Raw genomic sequence first — 13,322 nt, 5'->3', positions numbered from 1 at the left:
CATTGAGGAGTGCTAGTTAGACTTCTCATTTATAAACCATATAGCAAGGTATTAGTAAGTACCAATGTCCACAATAGGCAAACCCACAGAGATAAAAAGCAGACTGGTGGTTGCCAGGGGCTGGGGGAGGGAGCAATGCAGAATGACTGCTTATGGCTGTGGGGTGATGAAAGTAGTTTGGAACTTGAGAAGAGATAGTAATTGTACAATGCTGTGAATGTACTAGATGCCATTGAATTGTGTATATTAAAATGGTTAATTTTGTTAGGCAAATTTCATTTCAATAAAAATAACTTACACCTGTAAAATGCTCAAAATCTTTGGAAATAAAGTTTCTATGATTGCATTTCTATATGCAACTTGAAAGTTTCTATAATTTCTGGCACATTTTCAGTGCTGTGGTGGGAAAGAAGTAGAGAGAAAAAAGTCAAAATGACATTGGGATCCAAAAGAAGAGTTTCAAGTATTTGAATGTGAGTGGAGAATCTAAACTCACCACCTGACCCTTTCACTAAGAAGCAGTGAATAACAGAGCTGTGATTTTGTTTGCTAAATATTCCACCCAAGGGAATTAGGCTAATTATTGTGACTAACAACTGCTAATTGAAACTAATGGATAAAGGGATAGTTGTTAGGCATTTTTTTCACAGATGGTCAAAGTGTATTTTAAAAATGCTTTCCTGCCCTGGCTGGTGTGGCTCAGTTGGTTGGGTGTTGTCCCATGCACTGAAAGGTTGCAGGCTTGATCCTGGGTAGGGGACGTGCAGGAGGCAGCCAATCAATGTTTTGCTCTCACATCGATGTTTCTCTCTCTCTCTCTCTCCCTTCCTCTCTCTAAAAATCAATAAAAACTTTTTAAAAATGCTTTCCTTATGACCCATAAACACAAAAACTCTTTAAAACTCAGAGAGATCATAGAATTGTTCAACAAATATTCGACAAATACTAAATCCTTAAAATATGCCATGTAGTGAAGAGCCCAAAATATTTGCAACAGTGTAGACAAGTTAAAAGAAATGTTATACACCTGAAACTAATACAACATAATTAAATGTAAACTCTAACTGAAAAATAAAATTAAAACAAATAAATGTTATAGTGCCAATTGAACTCAAATAAAAATAAAAATTCTGTTTCATGATGTCCAGTAGGGAGAATTGGAATGCGTTATCATGAAATAAGCACCTAACTTTCTACTGCATTTCCCTCCGGTGCACTTGTGACACAGATCTTGTGCTCAACAGGCTAGAGGATCTCAATTGCTTTGAATGGATAATCTTGCTTTAGCACTTTTTCCATCCAGTGGCAGAAGCCTCTGTTAAGGCTCATCCAAAATAGATTTCATTCCTAAGTTTCTCCTGGTTCTATGGTCCACAAACAATTAAATAAAACATGCTTTGGTCAAAGAGACACTGTTAAAAATGCCTGCCATTGGATGGTAGGAACTTTGGGGAGCAGGAATGGAAAGGCTGGAAGATCCTAAACCTGAGAGGCAAAGACTGACAGCAAGACTCTTTGGAGATTACTGTAGCTTTTAACACCAACACATTTTTTGATGAAAGGAAATATATTTATCTTTGGCTACAATTTCAAATTCTTAATTGGAGTGACAGGCAAGAGGACATCTGCCAAATTCAACATTTTAGGCTGTGTTTTTATTCCCCAAATCCTTGTTGCCCATCTTCTGGCCTTTCAGATAAATTGCCAAAATACCACTTTCTCAATTCCTTGCTTTTACACTCATGGATCTCTGTGTGTACATGCACATGTGTTTGCATGTTTGTGGGTATGTGTGTTAAGCTCTTAATATATTGGGGCAAATAAGGGCATTGTGTCGCAGCTTGATAATTTGCTACTATGAGTGGTTTTAATTTTAGATTTATCATAAGTAGGCCAACTTTCTTCTGTTGGATTTAGTGAAGAGTTTTGCTTATTTATTTAATGTAATTTTATAAAGATACATATACAATCATACCAAAGACCTATATATTAGTGTGGTTTGAGAATATGGTATGTGGTACAACCCACTGGCATCCATATAATGAGTGGGAAGGAAGGGAATTAGCATTTGTTGCATGCTCAACTTGTGACAGGAGCTGGGCTAATATTTTTACTGCATTATTTCATTCTTCCCTCCAACAACCATACTAGGTAGGAATAATCAGCTCTGTTTTATAGATTTGTTCACTCACTCATTGATGTCATGCAGTTTGCTATGTGCTGAGGCTACAGTGGTGAAAACAAGATGGCTGTGGGTCCTGCCTGCTGGGAGCTTATGAGCAGAACTACTCACAGGTGTTAAGGAGCAGCCCAGTGCTATCCATAGTCACTACTAAGCAATAGCACAGAGCCAAGCATGTGATTCCAAAGCACATGCGTCTCCTACAATGTAAAGCTTAAGGCTCTCTCTCCTTTTGGGTTTTTTTGATGTTTCTGAATTGAAAACCTTTCAGTTTGATGCAGCTTGTAGGTGAATCTAGTCTTAGTGATTTAATAATGAAGAAAAGTAGCGTCCAAGACTGACTTTAGGAAGGCCTGCAGCATTAAAAGTTTGTTCTGGGCTTTCCACCCTTCAACAGAAAAGTAAAGGTGACTTAGAAGTATGCAGGCACCAAAGCCCAAGGTAGACACAATATGAAGCAGAGAACCAAGAAGTCACATGCTAGAGAACATTAACTGTTGAAGAACAAAGACAGACAGAGACCAGCACTAAAATAAAGAAATGCAAGGAAGGATCTTACTGACATACCGAAACGTGAAAACATAAATCCAACAAACATTAAGGAATATCTACGATGCTTAAGGCCTGTTCTTACTTAAGAGTCATTAGCAATGTTATCACAGCTACTGACAGAAGTAGCTATTATGAGCCCAGTTTTCTAAGTAGAAAACAACTCATGAATAAATCCAAAGAATCACAGTTATGAAGTGGCAGAGCTGGGATTTGAACCCAGTTTTCCCAACTCCTAGTCCAAGCCCAGTGCCCTTTTACTGCATTTCAGTTGCTGGAAAAAGAGAAAGGCTCAGAAATTGACCAAGAGGATTGACAAATAGAGACGAAGAGAGCGGGGATATAGAAACAGAGGGAAAGACTCCTGGCACGTTTTTACAGGCACTGTGTATTCAGACTTGATGGTGGTTTAGGCTTCTCATAAGTAGTAGGCCCACTTTCTTATGCCTGGATTTAGTGAATAGTTTTGCTTATTTAACCTAAATTTATAAAAGTTTGCAGATAATCACACCCAGAACTACACACGAGTGAGGCTTGAGAATATAGTGTATGATCCAACTCACTTGTAGAAAGAGAAATCAGTCATGCTTCCATTCTTGATGAATGGCCTTGTTATAGGTAGAGCTGACTGGGACCAGATACGACCTGCTGTATGTGAGGGAGACCGCACATGGGTGTGCAGGCACTTGTGTTGTACTTCAAATGCAGGCCTTCTTTCAGAATGTTCAATCTTAACTGTTATGAGGTCATTATTGTCTTCCCGCGCTAGGTGAGATGTTTTTCATTATACTTGATCTAATTTTTAGGGATTGCTGAGAAATGCAGCTCATAGTAGCCACTTCATCTGGGTATCCCATGATTTATAGTTGGAGGAAAAGTACTCATGGATCTCAGTTGGAAATCATGACATAAGTGTAATCGCTGTCTAGTAGCGTGCCCTGAGTACATGAGTACTAGTGCTGTTTGCAGTTTTTAATTTTCAGATGAATATAAAGCGACTGGATGCAGTCCAGATATGAGCACGAACACAAACACTTGGAGCCTAGGAGTCATGAGGAAAGAAACTGGCTTCTCTTACAGAGGATCATTCTCAGGATATAAAAGGGATGATAGTGAGCTCTTACCCTCGTGCTTTGGAAGAGACAAGTATCTAACCACTGCGGAAGGGAATTTTCTCAAATATAACAAATATCACAATGAAGCTGGCTGGATACTAAACGAGGCTTGTAAAAATACTGTACATTATTGCTTTCATTGAAAGAATGGTGAAAATGAAAATATCCATGCCTACCTCTATGTGATATTTTGAGAATTAGCACAGTGTCCAACATAAGCAAGCACTTAATAAATGTTAGTTTTCTTTCTCCTTCCTTGAAGAAATTCAGGTCCTAAGATGGTATTTTTTTTCCTAGGGCAACGGTAGGCAAAGTACAGCTCCCGGGCCAAATCTAGCCTGCTGCTTGTTTTTGATAAATGGTTTATTGGAACACAGCCACGTCCATTCATTTCCATATTATCTATATAGGCTGTTGTAGAGCTACAATGGCAGAGTCAAGTAGTTGTGACTGAGACCTTACAATCAGCATAGCTGAAAGTATTTACTGTCTGGTCCTTTACAGAAGTTTGCAGACTCCTGCTATAGGAGAAAGACCAGCACGAAGGAGCTATCTGGGGTCTTCTAGTGATAGGATTCTACTACTGCTTTGTATAAGGGGCAGTTGACTGTGAAAATTAGAATGAATAAAAAGTCAAGGCCATTGGCATTGATTGAAGATGTCACAAAGGTGGTGTTAGGTGTTTTTTTTTGGCTCCACTAGAATCACTATAGGTGTCTGCAGCAGTGAAGGCCTGTAATTTTTTTTTTAATTAATTTTTTATTTTTTTAGAGAGGAAGGAGGAGGAAGGGAAAGAGATAGAAATATTGATGTGAGAGACATCGATCGGTTGCCCCCTGCAGGCACCCTGACCAGGGATTGAACCTGTAACCTGATGGGGAATCGAACCAGCAACCTTTTGGTGCATGGGACAATGCTCAGCCAATTGAACCACACCGGCCAGGGCGAGGCCAGTTAATTTTTAAGCTGATCAAGTACACGTACTGAAGGAGCACTGACCATGCCACTTTTACTAACGAACTAAACATTCACATAGCATCATTTGTATGTTGCCTATCCTGGAAAAGAGGGTATTTTAAAAGCAGGACGTATGAGGTTGATAATTTCTCTCCCATGTGAGTTGACCTTGACCTTTTCAGTAGAGGTGAAGCCACTCAACCCAATAAAAATAGGTCTAACAGAGAACGCTACCTGGGCCATTTTCCTCCAATAGATGAGCCTTGAGATGGAAGAAAAGATTCCCTTTTACGTTTTTCCTTCTTTCTGATTCTTTACTATCAAATGTATGATAAGATCAGGTCTGAGGGTCACAATGCATGCTGGTTGTGTGCCATCATAAACTTTCCCCCCCTAAAAGCAGGCAGATTTTATTCTTTCTAACTGGTGGACTCTTGTTTCAAAGGCCTTGAACTCCAGGCTGCTACTGAAAAGGCTTTGACATGTCAAAACGAAGCATCTTCAGCTGGAACAAAGCAACTCAAAGTGCCTGTTCTGTCTGGTACTCAGCCTTGAAAATGAAAACAAAAGCAAGGCCAGGGCAAGGCCAACCAATCACACCCCAGACACAGAAGCTCAGCAGCTGAGAACTTCGCAGCAGCCCCGCACTCACTCACCTCTCAGTGATATTCTTAGCCGTCTGGAGGAACCGCGCATGATCGTTCTCCTTCAGAGAGTGTTCCGCTTGGGAGATGAGGGACGCTGACCGCTCGATGCACTGCTTGCAGTTTGCAATCTGCTGAGCCAGCTTGCGAAGTCTCATCACCTTGAACAAAAGCATGGAGAGGGGTTACACTGGTGTCTCTGGCGTAGTGAAAATGCATGGGGCTGGACCCTTCTGATATGTGCATTTTGTTGTATGTAAGTCGTCCTTCAATAAAAGTTTAAAGAGTAGGCATAGACAGATAGCGAAATATGGCGATCTGTTATGAGACTTGTCTTAGGTATTCTTTATCTCCTTGGAGAAGTGTTGCTCATTTGTTTTATGAGGAAACACTGAATTGCAAATTGCTTCCCTGTTGATGGGGGGAAAAGGTGTGCTCAGTGGTAACTTACAGAGGGTCACCAGGCCTCTTCCCTCACCTACGACACACAATTACTGCAAGATCCTCAATTTTCAGCTGTGCCAGCAAGAAACTAAAACATCTCTAGAGGCACAAATGTGTGGCTTCAGTGAAAGCCATTTTCTAAAAAGTTCCTTGCAATCCACATTATAAAATTGTGATGTATTGACCCAGTGATTCCACTCCTAGGAATGTATCCTAAGAATCCTGAAACACTAATCAGAAAGAATACACGTACCCCGGTGTTCACAGCAGCACAGTTCACAATAGCTAAGATCTGGAAACAGCCCAAGTGCCCATCAGTAGATGAGTGGGTAAAAAAGCTGTGGGACATTCATACCATGGAATACTATGCAGCTGTAAAGAAGGAGGATCTTGTACCCTTTGGGACAGCATGGATGGACCTGGAGAATATTATGCTGAGTGAAATAAGCCAGGCAGAGAAAGACAAACATCACATGATCTCGCTTATACGTGGAATCTAAAGAACTTAATAAACATGAACAGAATAGACTCAATGACATGGAAGCAGAGATGAGACTGACAAATGTCAGAGGGATGGAGGAGGGTGGGTGGGTGGAGGGGGAGAGAGTAACCAAAGAATTTATACGCACATATGCACAACCCAAGGGCACGGACAATGGTGGGGAGGGGGACTGGGACAGGGTGGAACGGGTCATTGGGGAGAAAAAGGGACATCGGTAATATTTTAAACAAAAATAAAATTTTAAAAAAAGAAGTGTGGTGAACTAGGGTGGAAATAAGTTGGTAGCTGTAAGTAAAAGAGTAATTACAAGGAGGGATGCTTACAGGATAAGGTCCTTCCCTCAAAAGAGAGGGATGGTGCAGAAGAGAGGAGATGATTAATGGAACAAGTCCTAGAGGGAGTAAAGAAGGAAGAGACGGAAAGGATGGGAGCGGTACATCAATGGCAGAGCTACAAAGCAGGAGCCTCGGTCCCTGATGAGAGCAGAGATGCTTCATCAGCCTTAGAAATTTGCCTCCAAACTTTGTTTATGTGGGAAAGAAATAAACTTCCAACTTGCAAAAAAAAAATTGTGATGTAAAAACATTAGGTATTGCTATTTCCCCATACTATCTAAAACTCACGTGTTAAATTAACAGAAAAGGAGAATTTTTTCCATTGATTAATATTTTTCCTGTTGAGCAGATGAGAGAAAGCCAAAAAAAGCACAGCTGGGCCATTTCCCCTCACTGGGAACGTCATTTCCAGGCACTTTGTGCTTACTTGATAACTAAGAACTATTTTGATAAGCATTTCCCAGTCGGGATAAAAACACATGTTTGGTTCCAGCCTCCATTCCAATTCCTGATTCTGTCTTACTTGAAAACGACCCTCAAACGTAATTGACCATAACCTCTGGGGCAGGCCAAGATAAGGCCACCGTAACCCACTTGACCGTTGGCTCTGGTGTTTGAAATGTGCAGTGAGATGAAGCCCTCTGGCCAGAAGCCAAGATAAAATTAGACTGCTAATTGGAATTGCCGTGCGCCCAGTGCCCGCATCCACACAGCCTGGGACAGGTCTTGGCCAGCTTTATGATCATTCCGGAATGGAAAACAGCCCTGGGTGAAAGGGTAGGGAGGAGGCCAGTTCATCTGTCTTCCAGACAAGGCTGGCTCAGGCTTCCTCCAGAATTCCTGCTAACTCCAAGAAATTCCTTCTTTCTCCAAGTCATCATTATCATCCCCATGCAAGTCTAATCGAAGAAAAGGAAGGAAGGAGATGTCAGAGCTGGAGGCCTCAGAGGAACGTCCGATTCCAGCTATGTTGTACTACAGAAAACAAAGGAAATGAATGCTGAATTGAGAGGCAGCAGCCACAAGATTTCAGGCAAGAGAGAAAAATTCTTGAAAGTAAAGATTTAAGGAAAGAAGTGTCAAAATTTTTGGGCAAACAGTATGTGATCTTAAGCCTGCTAAAATACTTAACTCTTTATAATTATTGTGACCATCTGCAGCAGATTAACTGTGTTCATTAGTTGAATAAAAATAACACTTATTTTACATCAAGTAGAATTTAGCTTCTAACATCAGTATATCTAGAGGTAAAGCTAAGAGAGGCAGAGTCCAATTCAAGATACGAGAACACATCCATAAGAAATTGTCAGAGGAAGGAAAAAGAACTTCGAGTCCTTAGAACAAAGCAAGTAAATGGAATATTTAATTATACACATAAAGAATGTTTTCAATTACATGGCAGAATTGAAGGTGTTTAATACAATTCTAATGAAAGAAAAATAAGGTCAAAATATTCCCTTAGAATAAGTTCATGCCAGCCACCTATCCTTTTGGTATGTTTATTAGTGACCGCAGGTTACAGATGTAACTATGCTTGCACTCCATTTTCTTCTTTCTTTTCTTCAGTCATGATATGGAAATTAAAAGTGACATAAGTGGAAGAGAAAAAAAGTCCTAAATCATGCACAAGTTGAAGCAAGCTAAAATGAGAGTGTCCTTTGAAAATATGAGAATGTTTTACAGAAAACAATTGTTGGCATAATTTTAATTTTAGTTCAGTGTACAATTCCATCCAATGGACCAGACTGGAACTTTTCAAACCCAGTGTGCACAAGAATCAGCTGGGGATCTTTTTTTTTTTTAAAAGAAAAATGAGTTGTTTGCGGTCACTCCCCAATATCCTAGGTAAGGAGCTGTAATTGGCAGAGCAGCAGGAATCAGCATTTTAACAAGCAAGGAATGCTTTTTGATCTGTAGGTGATGAATCGTTAGTATGCGCAGGACTAGTACTTAGAAAACTAAATAGAGGAGGAGAGGGGAGGAGAAAAAGAGTAGTAGAGTGCATTCCTGGTAGAAACGGCAAGTTATGTTTTATAAAACGTTTTCATGAGTGTGTGTCTGTCTGTGCCGGATTTGATGTCATATGCGTTTCTTACTATAGGTTTCATTAAAAAAAGAAGAGAGAAAACCACTGCTCCAAGTTGGGTGTTCACAGACTATGGCTGTGACCATATCCAGCACTAACCCTGTTCGTGTAAATGAAGTTTTATTGGAACACTGCCACATTCACTTGTTTATGAATCATCTATGGCTGACTTCACACTACAACTCTGGGCAGAGGTGAGCTCTTGCAACAGTGACCATATGGCAAAGCCTAAAATATTTATAATCTGGCCAGGACATTTACAAAAAAAGGTTGCTGACTTAAATGATTCTGATTGAATGCACCAATTTGTACCACACTCTGTGAAACACTATTTTACATGGTATAGCACTTCAGAATCAGACACTGAGCATTTAGCAAAATCCTAATTTCCTCATTAGAAAACACTCTTTAACGTATTATTTGAAAAATCTGACAAGATGAAATTTGATTTTTTAAAAAGAAATAACTAGATACTGATGCATATGAAGAGTCTCTGTATGTATGTATTACTGCTGCAGGGGAAAGTTTTCTGAGTCGGCACTGTTCTTTTGTCCTTTGGGAAGTGTGTTTGTTACAGTGTCATCTTTGCAGTTCATTCCGTACTCATCATGGAAATATTCTGTATGCTGGAATGTCCTTTTAGTGAGGACACAGACCTATTTATGTCATTTTATTGGTTGGTTATTATACCTTACGTGTGCTTTCAAAAGTAGCCCTTTATTTTTCTTTAAATGTATTTTAAATACTTTTATATGTATGTAGGATTCCTACTCCAAAATTGCTATGTCCAAACAATTGATCCTCAGTTGACACAAGTATCTGAACTGACAATGAGGCCTGTACTCAGCATCTCTATAAGGCTAAAGAAAAGCCGGAACATTTGGCCCAAGTTGATTATCTTAAATTTCGGAGATTTAGAGTACATAAAAGCAGTGAAGATAAAGACCCTTTATCTCTTTAGCTGTGGCCTTCTATCTTAGATCTGTGTCTGAACATAAAATGCATAATTTGCTTAATCTGGAATTTTCCATCAGCTTTTCATGTGTTGACATGAAATTTATCCCCCACTACTGAAGAAATAAGACAATTCTTTCCCGGGATATCTCATGGCTTGAGACTGTGCAGTTCATATAAGTATAAAGCCTGTTGAACTATTTATTTCAAAGAATGCACAATGTTCTGAGAGCAGGAATGACCAGTATGTACTAATGTACAACAACATCTCCTGCTTGGCAACCTCCCCAGTGAGAGGATTTGTGGTGAGCTTGTTCCCACTAGGTCTAATGGCTTTGTGATTGGCACCAGAGACGATGGAGGCACTCACGAAGTAGGTGAAATTCACCTTTGTGGTCCCCATGATTCCGCCAGTTCTTCCTCCAGCTCCCCAATTCCAAGTGCTGGTTAGAGGGCCTCACTGTCTCCTCTCTGGATTCAATGTTCTCAGACTGCCCAGCCACCATCCTGTGCATCCGCACTGGGCACTAAATCCATATTAGCCCTCTCTGCTCAGCACCTCAGATTTTCAGGGTGTTGGCATCCATGCTCTTTTTTTCTTCAAAACTTATAACTGACACTACATGCCCCAGCCAAGGATTCAGTCACTGAATTCCAGGGTTTTGGGTTCAACTAGTCCTTGGTCATGTGCCAAATAGTAACTCAAGAGAAAGCTGAACGGGTTCCTGATCTTTTCCAAGTAACATTTGCTTTCTAACATTGCCTTCTGAGATAATGTCCCTGAACAAATATGCACTTTTTAAAAAGTGATAAATTTCAGCTACTTAAAAAGTAATATGATCAAGTTTCCTGTACACAGTACCAGCTTTACCAAATCTCAATAGTCTCATCATATTAGTGGATTATATGGTGATCCCATTGGAATTATAAGGGTCTTTATAAAAGAGAACCAGGAGAGTCTGTGTCAGAGAAAGAGATCTGAGGATGGAAGCAAAGTTCAGAATCATGGGATGAAGAAACCATGAGCCAAGGAATGTGCATGGCCTCTAAAAGCAGCAAAAGCCTACTCCAGAGCCTTTAGAAAGAAATAGCACTGCTGAAATCTTGACTTTAGCCCAGTGAGACTGATGTTGAACTTCTGACCTCTAGAAGGGCAGATAATAAATCTGTGTTGTTTTAAGCCATCAGGTTTGTGGTAATCTGTCACAGCAGCAATAAGAAACTAATACAAGCATTGAGAGCTGATCCTGCACATGATCGTGTAAGGCAACAAATTACCTTCCATACGCATATGAATAATTAATTGCAGCTACATTTCAGGCAGTCATGTGTCTGAGAACTGGAAGATGTCAGGTATTAAGAGACATACACACGTGGTGCATGATGATAGAAGAAGAAATATATTCTGTAAGGATCCCGGGCTGACACAGTGCTCTTCTAAATTGTACAATCTGTATATGGGGAAAAGTAGCTTCTCAACACATCTGAGTCAGTCCTTGGCCAGAGAACAGTTGCATATTAACTTGTTAATTCACTGTAACAGCTTCAACAACTATTTGCTTTGATTTGACTTCAACTTTTCTGATCACCAACACAATGTACATGCATAAATATTTTTTAATCTATATAGAAAAAGTAATTTTAATATTATACAATATTAGAAGTAGCTTTAAAATTTTGTAGAAAACAGAACACATATTAGCTATTACAAACTCTGTGTACTACTTATTACTTGCTAATTTGATTTAATTATACATATTTTATTAAAGTATAGTTATGAGCAATAATAAAAGAAATGCATGAATTTGTTGTATCTTGAATGAAAGTTTGTATTTTAAATATTTACAACATTATCTTTTGAGGGTGGCCCAGAAATGGGTAAAATAAAATGGATTATAGGTATTTCAATATAAATATGAGTAATTTAAAAATAAACTGATGGATCCTAAAGTTACCAACAGTTCCTGAATAAATTTTGAATATGCAAGTGGCCATAAAGAATATAATATAAATTTGTAAATTGCTTTCTTGATAGTTTACTGTAAAACCATAGGAAATTTAAATGTACAAACATTAGAAAGAAGTACTATTAATATATCCACAAAGAGGTGTATGATATAGTGAAAGTACAGGAGTTTTGCCACCATGAAATTAAACATATCTAAATTCCTCAAGGACATGAAAAAGCACTTCAGAATTTTCATATACGTATAAAGTCTGATTCATTTAAACATTTAATACTGTGTTAATTGCTCCAACAGCAATAAATATGAAATGAACTCTTTGTCTTTGGAACTCACCTTCTCATAGAGAAGAAAGATGGGAAACAGTGGCTATAATAGGCCAGAGCTCCATGCTGCCTCCTAGAGTTGTGTGTGCACAGGAGACCATGACAATACAAAGAAAGTGGTGGAGGAAAAAAATGGCCAAATGAGGGACTTTGAACTATGTCTTAAAGACTTATAAGGATATTATAGAAAATACAGAACAAGGAGAGATTCAGTATTTCCTAAGGTACTGAAGTCCATGGAGGTATGATATTTTCTCCAGCTAGAGAATATGAAATCTGCCCTAGAAATCATACCTTCCCTTCTTTGATCTTGGTTCCAATAATTTGTCGTCTTTGCTGAATGATCTCAATGAGAAGATCACATTCCTCCATCAATTTGGCTTCTTGACGTGATGCATTGACCTATGGGATAGATAAAATGGTAAGCATTAATTTGGCATTTGTTTTCAGTTAATGATTGTTTGAATGTAGACTAGTATATTTCTGGTAATCGCTGAAGAGATATTTAAAGGTTAATTCTTCTTCCAATTATGCAGGGATGGCAAATATAGGACTTACATGTTCATCTTGCATTCCTGGAAAAAATTATTATCCAATAATAGCAGTCTTTCTGCTAAGCCAGACTCAGCCTCAAACCCTTTCTTAACACAGCATGTACATACCTATTACCAATTAGTTGGAAATTGACACTTGAAATATATTTGCAATACCTGAGTTTATATTTTGAATGAAAGTGCAATTTTGGCCTGTCAAACAAAAAGTTTAAAAAACGAATATTATTTATGGAGGACAAATTTTCCAAAAGCAAGGTAACAGGTTAAATCACATTCATTTAAACTTTTCTCTTAAGCACAGACATCAACTTTGTATTTAATCACTAAAACACAAGATAGTTAAGTATTTTATTAATCTTATGGCATAATTTTAAATTTCACTTCTGGTATACTTCTGAAAGACCAAGGTTCTGCAATGAAAGCATGCCATTCTCCTGGAAAGATAGATCGTTACAGAAACGCTTGTATTTGAAGTTTTGAAGACTCATTGTATGCAAGGGAGGGTTAGAATTAGCTCATTCTTGGCAACTGGGCTTGGGAAATACTCCGCACATGCTATTTCCTCCATCTCATGACAATTCCAAAATGCTTATTCACAGAAACCCAGAAACCACAGCTGTGGGAAATGAAGATAGCTTGCATGAGTTTTATGATTTTAACACAGTGCAGGAGAAGCTGCAGTGTTACAGAGAATGACAATAGCATTGATT

General features: G+C 38.9%; 1 protein-coding gene across 6 annotated transcripts in view; it reads right to left on the bottom strand.

The window, feature by feature from the left end:
• The window catches only part of MID1 (midline 1), a 532,380-nt gene that overhangs the window by 22,965 nt on the left and 496,093 nt on the right, over window positions 1-13,322 (bottom strand). For all 6 annotated transcript variants that reach the window (XM_081124834.1, XM_081124835.1, XM_081124833.1 and 3 more), the window contains 2 exons: window positions 12,353-12,460; window positions 5,460-5,608 (listed from right to left, as the gene is read on the bottom strand). In XM_081124834.1, the coding sequence (XP_080980960.1) occupies window positions 5,460-5,608; window positions 12,353-12,460 (257 nt within the window). The remainder of the gene's footprint in view (window positions 1-5,459; window positions 5,609-12,352; window positions 12,461-13,322) is intronic.

The sequence above is a fragment of the Miniopterus schreibersii genome, assembly GCF_964146895.1.
Source record: "Miniopterus schreibersii genome assembly, chromosome: X".
Classification (NCBI taxonomy): Eukaryota; Metazoa; Chordata; class Mammalia; order Chiroptera; family Miniopteridae; genus Miniopterus; species Miniopterus schreibersii.
Note: the sequence above shows the minus strand (reverse complement) of the source record. Positions and strands in the feature narration are given on the sequence as shown.